Consider the following 11,255-nt stretch of genomic DNA (forward strand, 5'->3'; position numbering starts at 1 on the left):
GAGCATTGAGAGCATATCATTTGATCTTCTCCATAACGGGCCATAACTTTCTGGCTGATATAGAGCATGTTGTTTAAAAAGACATTGCTCTGTGGTTGTACAGTATCAAGCACAACAAGGCCCTAGTCTGTGATTGGATGCTATGTAGATGCTACCAAAGTACAAGAAATTGCTTTGATTTTTGTAATTTCATAACATCATTGGAGAATGGCTGGATAAATACATTAATCTTCTTAGCATAATCTCAATTGTTCAACTAAAAAGAATAAAAAAAAGATGAGCGATAGATGTGAGATGGTGGGCTTCAGCAGACTTTTGGGAAAGACTGCTAATGGCCCTCTCCCCCACTCTGAAAGCAGGAGGGTGGGGGGGATGTAGTAGTGCTGCTTCTGCATAATACAAATTTCCTTTATATGGCAGAGCTCCTGAATCCCGCTGACCTTGTTTCCTTCTGCTGCACGAGATGGACCTGCTAGAAGCTTCCCTTTGAATTGATTTGAATAGGAGAACTTCTGGTTAATTTTTTCCCCAACATTCAAGAATTTAGCAGATGTTGGGATACTATTGATTCGTTTAGAAGGATGACTCAACTAACAGTCCTTATTGTCACAATACATAAGTGTCCCAGTGGGGAACTTAACCAAGGCTGTGTGGTATTACAGAACCAACAAGCCGTAGGAACAAAAGACGTCTTGAGGAAGAAATATCTTCTGTGAAGGCAAATAGCGTTAGGAAAAGCCAAGAAAATTTGGATCAGGGGAGTGGCTTCTAAATAGATTTTCTGTGAAGCCCCAGCAGGTCTTAAGGAAATTAAGCTGATGGCTTCTTGTGTTTTATTAATGTTCCTTAGTGTCTGAGAACTCTGTCCCTCCTAGGGTATGAATCAAAAGTATATTAATCACAATTTGACTGCTTGAGCCAAAGGAGAATATTCCCTGACTGGTGATGCTTTTCTAGAGCTCTAACATCTAGGTGCTAAAACTGTTACATGCTTTCAACACTGTCTGTTGTCTGAGTTCTAATACTGTCCCCTGGCATGCTATATATTTGTAGGCAAACAGTCTCTCAACCTCTTCTTTAGTTTTCTTTGGGTGTGCTTTTTTCTTTTGTATTAAATGAAAGAGGGAATCCTACTTGCCTTCTTTACTTGGGTGTTGTAAGGACTACTTATTTCAGGACTTGAAAAATCTTTTTACCTATTTGCTAGTTATGGGGGGAGGAGAGGGCCTAATCTGTCATTTTTGACAGGACTCAAACTTTAATTTAAAAACTTTTTAAAAAAAGAATTGTAGTACCTAAGCTTGTAAAGACTACTTCACACATGTAAACTGGTTCTGCATTATTTTCCTGAGCCTGCAGACAGACAGCCCTCTTTCTTATAGATGCGATGCCTTTGCAGGGCTATGATGGTGATCGGTACATCATAAGAATTTGACAGAACAGAATAAGATGGGAGTGAAATGTGATTAAAACATGTCTTACTATTCAGATACAATTCTGAATACATTCGGAGAGCAGATTTCTTCTTTGGGCACTTGTCAGGGTAAAACTGCATTTTAAAATGACTTTGTCATTTATGTATTCTTTCTATTTGAACAACTGACATTATACGAGGAAGATTAATGTATTTCTCCAGCCATTTGCCAATGACATTATAAAATTACAAAAATCAAAGAAACTTCTGGTTCAAATTAAGATTTTCTTGGTGTAATAGTACTGTTTATAATCTAAAATTAATGACAGAGGTTTAATATTATTAGAAAACCTATTGTAAAAGCTTTCAGCAGTTGTTATACTTTTATTAGTAAACAGTAATTAAGAAGTTACAGAGCAAGCTGATTGGTGAAAGCCAATTGCTAACAAAAGTTAAATGGAGACCATTATATTGGTTGAGAAATGTCCCTAATCTAGTATATTTAAATTCTTTTGATGTCAATTTCATTTTCCATGTAAATGTCTTGTATGCATTGTGAGAGCCTTATAATGGTGCTGATTGTGTGTGCACAGAAATGAGATACAGTTGATTTTTATCCGCATGTGGTTGGCAGTGGAGGCAATAGACATTTTGCCAGCATCATTTTCAAACTGAGTTTCAAAAAAAAATTTTTGTTTTCAAACTGCTGTCAGGGAGCATGAAGAAAGCACTGCTGAAGATGATTCTGACCATCATTAATACAAACAGAGTGCTCCAGATGTATTGGAATTCAGGCAGGTTGGTGGCTTTGGAGGAGATGTCACCACAGGAACCACCATGATGCTGTGCGGATGCTGATGGAGAAGCAAGAGGATGAAAGCTAGCAATTACTTCTACATGACTTTTTCCTGAATTGGCTTTACTCAGTAGAGCACCACTTCTGGGCTCAGCCAGCCTGTACTGACTGGTGGGACAGGACACTGTTGCAGACTTGGGTTGACCAGCAGTGGCTGCAGAACTTTAGGATGCAGAGGGCTGCTTTTCTGGAAAACTGCACAGACCTTATCCTCGATTTGCAATGCTAGATCACCTTCTCAGTGTGGAACGGCATGTGGCCATCACCCTCTGGAAGCCTCAACACCCCTGATTGCTGGTGGTCAGAAGCTGACCGATTTGGTGTTGGCAAATCTACTGCTGGTATTGTAGTCATGTAAGTGTATGCTGTTATTAAGAGAGTGCTATTATCCTGGATAATAAACCTTGGAGATTATTATTATGATGTAGGAGATTATTGATGACTTTGAACACTTGTGGTTTCCATATTGCATAGGGGCCATTGATGGAAGCCACATGCCTGTTTGTGTCTGTGACCCCACTGCCAGGCATTGGAATTAATCAACAGAAAGAGGAAGTTATCCTTGATTATACAAGGCCTTCTTGGTCATTATGGCAGGCTTGTTAACCGTAATGTGGGATGGTCTGGAAAGTGCCACGGTGCCAGGATCTTTAGAAAACTTTCCTGTTTTTTGTAATGAAATGAATTTTTTTCTTCCAAAACCACTATGGACGTTAATGGAATTGTAATTCTATCTGTTATGCTGGGAGACCCAACTCACCCTTTCCATGGTTTGTTAATCCTTTTACTGGACACTTGAATAGAGAAAGGAGCTGCTTAACTATACCCTGAGTAGCTGCAGAATGACTGAAGTATGCATTTGGAAGACTGAAAGGAAGGTGGAAGCGACTCATGACCAGGCTGGATGCTTCAGAGAAAGATCTGCCTTTTGCACAATGCACAACGACTATGAGAGCAAGGGAGAGCCTCTCCAAAGGGTAGGAAGTGTCGAGACATTATGAACAGCTGGAATGGAAGGGAAACACTATGTATAGTTGTTGCACTTGGAAGTCAGCAATATCTTGTAACGTGTGCACCAAACTAGACTACTATCTTTACCTAAACGTCTCATTCTAATACTGCTGATCAGTGCAAAGTGCTGTGTGAAATAAATAGGACTTTGCAGCTTCAATGCATGTACTACAGTGGATTTAATAATATTATGTCCTGCAACTAGTGAGTGCTTGAGATGCCTTTTGGAACACTTGCAACCACAATGCCATATAGAATCTATGCAATATGAAATGACTAAAAGAACCTCTCTAATCTCAAATGCCCAGTCTACCTCGGTTAACTTCACATGTATTAAAATCTAACATAGCTCAAGGTCGTGATCAAATTGTGGTCTTAAGTGTGTTTTTGACTGGTATATTCCTTGCTATGTTTTTGGCTACAATAAAACTGCATTGGTGTGATGTTTATTTTTTTTTCTTGGCTTGGTTACCATCTAGCTCAGCTGTAGAAGGATAGGCACAGGTGGTTGAAGAGTAGGGATAGGAAACATCAAGCTTCATGGGGCAGGGAAGTGACAGTGCCCTCTTCTGTCAGCACCGGATTAAATATATTTGGGTGGCAGACAGGGTGAGGGGGGAAGGTACTTTTCATTCTCCAGCTTGGCACTGGTTTGAGCATGTTGTGGGGGCTAGAGAAAGGCAGAGTGAGCAGAGGATGGAAGGTGTTGCCTCGGGGTGGAATGTGACTGCCCTCTGTTGTAAAATCCACCAGACACAGTGGTGTGCAACCAGTCCCTGGAAGAAAGACGGTTTAGAGGGGCTATGGAAACCCAGAGGACAGATAATTGTGGTATAGCCCACTACGTTTTCCCTACCCAGCATTGTCACTGTTTTTTTTTTATTTTGGTCTGGGTCTCATGAGATATCTTATGCCCCAGTTATTTTACTATCTGAGCACCTCACAATCTCTTCAATGTATTTATTCTCACAACACCCTTGTGAGGAAGGAAAGTGATTTTTTTACAGATGGGAAACTGAGGCACAAAGTGACTTGGGGAACATTGACTCAGCAAAAAAAGACCGGTGAGTCTCAGAGCCCGTCTCAGCTGTCTTGGGATGGGGCTGCAGGGCTAAAAATAGCCGTGTAGATGTTCAGGCTCGAACTGGAGCCTGGGCTCCAATACCCTTTCCTTTATTGAGTTTCAGAGCCCAGGCTCTAGCCTGAGTCCAACCATCTACACTGCTATTTTTAGCCCCACAGCATGAACCCAAGTCCATTGACCTGGGCTCTGAGACTTGCTGCCCAGGTCTTTTTTTTGCTGTGTAGAGGATACCCTAAGTGACTTGCCCAAAGTCATGCAGGAAGTCTGTAGTGGAGCAGAAATTGAATCCAGGTCTTTTCAGTTGCAGGCTAGCACCCTACCCACTGGGAGAGCCTTCCTCCTATCCATCCATGTCTCTGACTGGGTCGTCACTGACTTCTCCAGCTGGTTTTGAGGCATAGTGAAAAGATCTTGGCTGTCCAGGGTCATTTGCTCCTGGTCAGGGCCTGTGGTTGGCTGTATGGTTTTTGAAAAGTTTCTGTCTCATCACAGGACATGGCCAAACTGTCCAAAATTTACTGGGATTCTGTGATGGCATCTCAGGCAAAAATCAGGTCCATCTCCTCACAGTATGCACATGTGCTAGGAATGTTACTGGAGGTCTTGTGTTTGTCTTTGGTTACTTTGCAATTCTTCCCAGGTTTTTGGCTTTCCCTGATGTGTGTTGTGGGAACACCCATTCTCCAGCATTTGCTCTAATGGTAGATCTTTGCTTTCTGGCAGCTACTGGAAAGATGAGACTGAATTTGCTCCTCTCCCCAGAGGGCAAGGAATTCAAGGCTCTCCTGATGGGACCATGAGGAAGTGGTGTCTGTGACCTTGACATGAGTTAGAATTGCAAACAAAGGGGGCGGGGGGTGTCTCCAGTCAAGATGAACCTGGAGCAGTGGAAGGTGCACAGGTAACCAGATAGAGTAACAATCCAGATGTGAAGTAATGCAGAGTGAACGAATAGTGGAAGGGCTACCTGAAGTGATATAGTTCACTCAAACTGGGGATGCTTCCCCATGACCCTTATAGTAGTATAACTCATTCTGAAATAGTTGTCACTTCCAAATTGGATTAATTATACGTAGTGGGATAAAAATCAAGATGAAGTGAGAAAAGATCATTTGTGAATGCAAGGCAACTCACGCTGAAAAAACTAAAGCTATATGGTAAAAACTGTTTTATCAACAAAAAGCCTCAGGCATCACTGTAAAGAGGAAATGTTGGAGTTACCCTAGTGTTATGCTTTTTTCATCAGCTATGTTAATTAGACAGGACAATACTATTTTCTATAATGTTGAAAATAGAGTGTTTTAGAATGAGCACGGGGAGAGGGGGAATCCTTGGAGTTTTGCCATTGGTCTAGCTGAATCTGGGTTGTCACTGGTTACTTGATTTTTTTTTCCCCTAATGTTTGAGACTAGTTGAAAGTTAGAAAGGTCTTCTGCAGTGCGTGTTGTTTTTGAAGACTGGCTGGGCTATAGTGCTTTTCTGGGGATCTGGCAAGTTCACTTCTGTGAAGGAGACACTGATGGCTTCTGTAGCTGACCGTATAGTTCTTAACTGTCTTTCACCCTTTTAAAATTTACTAATTTAACTAACATTTTATTGTACAGTTGATGCGTGGGCTTTGTGTGCGTGTCTGTGTCATGTTGCTGTGTAGTGGCTGACCCACGCAGAGATAATGGATTTATTAGTAATAGTATTAAGAAGATCATCTCCCTTAGCTCCGGTGTTAAAAGCCTCTTGCCTTTTCTTGAAGTGAGGGGACCCAGGTTTTAGTCCCAGTCCATGGGGACAGAATGCACCCCTGTATTCACACCCTGTACACTATTGTAATAAACTTTGTACAAGGCATGTCATGTGAGGCATCCTTTGAGAACTCGTAACATGCTAATCATTAAGGCTACATTTTAATCATGGGTATTTTTAGTAAAAGTCATGGACAGGTCATGGGCAGTAAACAAAAATTCAAAGCCCGTGACCTGCCCGTACTAAATCTTGGCAGGAGGGCAGCCTGGGGGGGGGGCGCTGCGAGTGCTTGGGGTGGTGGTGACTCGTGATCGGGGTAGGGGGCAGGGGCACGTGGCCCGGGACCCCTGCTGGTGCTGGGGGGAGGCTCCCTGCCCGGCTCCGCGCCTCCCCAGAAGTGGCGGCATCCCCCTCCCTCAGCTCCTAGGCGAAGGCGTGGCCACCTCTGCCCTGAGTCCTGGCTTTGCAGCTCCCGTTGGCCAAGAATCATGGCCAATTGGAACTGAGGGGGCGGTGCCTGCAGGCGGAGGCAGTGTGTTGAGCCCTCTGGCTGCGCCCCCACCTAGGAGCCATGGGATGTTGCCGCTTACAGGGAGGCCCCCCCCCCAAGGTAAGTGCCGCCCAGAGCCCCCTCTCCTGCGCCCCAGCCCTGAGCCCCCTCCCCCCCTTCCACAACAGCAGCAGGAGGTTGGATGTGGGACACGATGGCCCGAGACTGCCCCCGCAGCGGCCGGTGCGGCTGACCCAGGGGCTCAGGCAGCCCCTGAGCCAGCCGCACCAGCCACTGTGGAAGGCACTGAGGTCCTGGAAAGTCACCGAATCCGTGACAAACAATCAGTAAAATGCATGTAGCACCATCATGTGTAAAGTTATGAACTATGATGCTGTGTATAAGAAAGCTGACCATTTATATCACTGTTACATAATTTCCATAAATTTTATACAAAGTGTATCATGTCAGGTGTCAATGGAAAAGTTATGTTTTGCTAAGCATGATTATACTGTTTATAGGCATGTATCATCTTTGTATCTGAAGTTTATGAATATTGGCTATGTGCTTGTGTTTTAAACCTGTGTTTGTTTTCCTGGATGACACCCTCCAGATAAATTTACATCACATCTAGACAGCTATGTATTGATGGCCCATCAAGGACACTCAGCTCTCACAATGGGCCATAGAAGAAACTCATCCCGCCCAGATATCTCTTCCTGAGGATGCCTCAGACAGCAAGGGGCCTATGGCCACCCACTGAGAGTCTGCAAATGGTGATATGCTCATGTGACCCTGGACTCCATCTTGGACCAGTAACTTACCGCACATAAGGGCTATGGGCTTCATTTGGGACAGTACATTTCCATGCACATGGCAGAGGATATAAAAAGACACCTGAGACATCTCCATGTTGCCTCTTTTTCCTGCCCTAATTGTCTGGACTATGGATTTCAACTAAAAGGAGCATTTTGAACTATAGACTGAAGACCTTCCAATCTTTTGGAAGTTACCAGAGGGACTTTACAAGCCAGCAGTCTATTCCATCAAACCTGATATAAGGACTTTGCAATCATTTGTATTTATATGATCTGTTAACCATTTATAACTCTGTTCTTTTCTTTTATTAATAAATATTTAGTTGAACTCTGGGGGAGTTTGGTCAGTAAGTGCTGGAAATGTGATGAAAAACTTTGCTTGAATTTAATATACTGTAATTTTTTAAGTTAGGCACTAAAAAGCATTTTGTCTTTACAAGAAAATAATCATTTCTGAATGTTATGCCTCATTGCTTGTACTCACTTAAAATCTATCTCTTTGTACTTAATAAACTTGTTTTATTGTTTCATCTAATCCAGTGTGTTTAAATTGAAGTGTCTGGGTAACTCCATGTAGGGTGGTAAATTGTGCGTATATTATTACCTTTAAAGGAATAACGGGCTTCATATAGTTGGACTGTCCAGGAGAGGGCTGGGCAGTATATGACATACATTTCTGGGGGGAAATCTGAGATTGGGCGTGTGTTGGGGTCACCCGGAAGTATGATGAGGCTGCTGAGAGCCAGAGTGTAACCCAGGTGTAGTTGGCAGGCTGTAGCTACATACAGACACTCACAGAAATCACAGGTGTGATTTGCATGCTGGAAGGCTGTTTGTGAGAGGTCCTGGTAGGAGCTACTATCAGCAAGGTATTATAAAGCACTCAAGGTTGCAGGGCAGGAGTGACACAGCCCCTCATTGATCTGGATTGCACCTCAGTATGTCACAATTATATACTAATTTTACACCAAAAATAATCCTTTGTGTCAGATACTAAGAGCTAGATACGCTTTTTCTAAAATTGTATACATGACTTTTCTTTGCTGCGAAGAGCAAAATTTTATTTCTCTCTTCATAATTCTATTTTAGATGAGAAGAAGCAGATGGTTGCAAATGTGGAGAAACAGCTAGAAGAAGCAAGAGAGCTGGTATGTCACAGAATTTCAAATGTTATATGAAAATTCCCGTGGAACAAATAAATGAAAGTACCATTAATATAATATTCAGCATATATTCAGAAATAATGTCCTGTCCATAGTAATGTGAGACTTTTATTAGAATATGAAACACAAGCAGGAAATGTCTCAAACCTTACAATCTTCTGTTAAGTAACATATTCTCTGTACCTTTGTAGTAGACTTTTAGGGGCTTTGAGGTATGTTTTTAGAAATCTGTGTGTGGTAACTTAAAAAATAACCTTTTGTATTTCTGTAATGCCTTAACATTGGAAGATCTTCCAAAGTGCTCTAGAAACCCTAATTAATATGACCTGCCTAATACTCTTGTGAAGTAGATATTGGGTAAATTGAGGCACAGAGCTGTTAAGTGAGATGCTCAATATCTTACTGGGATTTGGTGATAGTACTGGATACTGATCCTAGAAGACATTGTCTAGATATTGGATATACTTTGTTCAAAGTGTTCTACAGAGACACCACATTCCAATAAACAGCTGTGGGGTTTTATAGTATTCCCACTATCAACAGTCATATTTCTTATGTTAAAAAATAGTGCAGAAATTATAAGAAGGAAAAATATAGGTGCTAGAACATTAAATAATGGATTTCAGGTGGTAAATATCCCAATATGTGACTTGGGTGTGCCCAGACTTTCAGGGCAGTTATTTATTGTATGTATTCATGCAGCAAGTTATGTAAGAGGAGTATGTGTGAGTGGGAGAGAGGAAACACTGCTTGTAATAACATCCATGGATGGAAGGCAGTATAAGAGTGCAAATTCTTTTTCTAATGTTTTGTTAAATTTATATCAACATGAGAAATGTAATCTTAGCCTTTCATCAAAGCATTAACTTCTTCTCGTAATATGTAGCATGATGAGAATTTCATCTGTGCCCCTTGTGTGGGAGGTTTGGAGCACTTCAACTAAAGTATACAAGTTTTATTGCTTATATTCTTGTTATGCAGGCTAAAGGCTGGGTTCTGCTTTTGATTGTACACATATGATTCCTACTGACCTCACTGGAAGGCCTGTATTTGCTTCTGGTGGCTGAAATGGGTCCTTATTCTCATGAATTCTCAAGCCAGGCAAAGTCATGGAAGCTCCTAATTGTCGGAACTGTTTTTCCTCCTTCCTCATCTTCCCCAGTATAGCTAATAAGGCTCCCTGTTGAATCCTAGTAATTACTCAGGACAGAGCTTCTTCATAGTAAATGGAAATAAATTTTGTTTTTTGCAAGTCCAGCAAACAAGCTTTGTGGTTCCTCTTTGCCTAAATGTCTGGGGTGCAGTTTAAGTTGCGGCTGAGGGGACAAAGAGATGTGGTATTCAATTGCACCTGAGGTTGGCTTTTTCCATGTGGTGAATAGCAGTTCGCTTGTGGGGGATTTGGGCTCCTTGTTACAATTGGATTATGAGTTTGATCTACTAGTTTCAAAAATATAGCCTGAGCATTAGGCTATGGAGCTGAATTTAGTGATTCCATTCCTAGCCTTTCTAAGTAATTATGTCCGTGACCCCGTTACTGTTTGTTATGAGCACTAATGATGAGTTCTGTTTAAACTGTACGCACTCCAGCACTGGGACCGTGTCATATTCTTGTTATACATTTTATGATACTGTAGAAATGCTTTTTTACTCCTGAGCATGGGGATACAAGAGGGTGATACGGCCAAAGCAAATTCATGGTGTTCACTTACACAGCTGGAGCCCGTGTTTCACAGTCAGATCCCTCCTGTGGATAGAACCATGGGCAGGGACTTGGGAGATTTGGGGTCAATACCAGACTTTCTGTGTAACCTTGGGAAAGTGACCTAATATCTCTGTCTCGGTAGCCTCGTTCAGAAAGGGGGATACTATTATTTCCCTACCTCGCAGGTGTGTTCCAAAGATAAATTAAATGATTGCTAGGTGCTCTGATATGATGATGATGATGATGATGATTGGAGCAATGCAAGTACATAACAGACCTTCTCTCTTCCCTCTCCCTCACAGTATTAGTACAAGGCAATTACATTGTAAGTGTTTCAGTGACAAATCATTCAAATTTGGTTTTCTGTGCCAAGTAATTCTCTATCATTGCTTGTTGAAATGAGCAGAAATTGACTTAATGACTTATTTTTCTCCTTGTGTCATAGTACATACAAATTTGGATGATTTTTTCCCCTGAAGATTAAAAAGAAAATTCTCCTTTAACATTTTTATCCTAATGATGATCTTAATTTAATGTACTGCATTTTTCTTTCACGCTTTTGTTTTTAGATCTCATCGCTAATGCTACTAGACAGGTGCTTAATGCAATTATTGGCTTTAAGCAATTACCTAACATGTCCGTGATTAATGCCAAGGCTTGGATTTAATAATCAATGTGAACAAAAACTGCTAATAACAGAACTGATTTAAAAAGTTTCCTTTTAAAGTAAGGGCTACAATAGAAAAACAAAACAAACCATTGCCCTAAATTGCTACCACTTGTAGTCTTGATACATAGATTTGTTCAGTTGTACTATCTGATCAAAGAACTATCATTGGAACAAACTTTTCTTGTTTTAATTCACTTTATTTTGCTTCCTTCTTGGTAACAGAATTTGTTGACAGTGCTTGAATTTATTTATGATGCCTAAGGGTTAATTGTGTTAACCCATGTTTTCTGCCTTTTAGCTGGGT

General features: G+C 41.4%; 1 protein-coding gene across 3 annotated transcripts in view; it reads left to right on the forward strand.

Annotated features, from left to right (window-relative positions):
• VTI1A (vesicle transport through interaction with t-SNAREs 1A) overlaps nt 1–11,255 on the forward strand; it is a 338,742-nt gene that overhangs the window by 206 nt on the left and 327,281 nt on the right. For all 3 annotated transcript variants that reach the window (XM_024193518.3, XM_024193519.3, XM_029911367.1), the window contains exon 2: nt 8,503–8,561. In XM_024193518.3, the coding sequence (XP_024049286.1) occupies nt 8,503–8,561 (59 nt within the window). The remainder of the gene's footprint in view (nt 1–8,502; nt 8,562–11,255) is intronic.

Source organism: Terrapene carolina, unplaced genomic scaffold, assembly GCF_002925995.2.
Source record: "Terrapene carolina triunguis isolate 2854851 unplaced genomic scaffold, T_m_triunguis-2.0 Scaffold95, whole genome shotgun sequence".
Taxonomy (NCBI): Eukaryota; Metazoa; Chordata; order Testudines; family Emydidae; genus Terrapene; species Terrapene triunguis.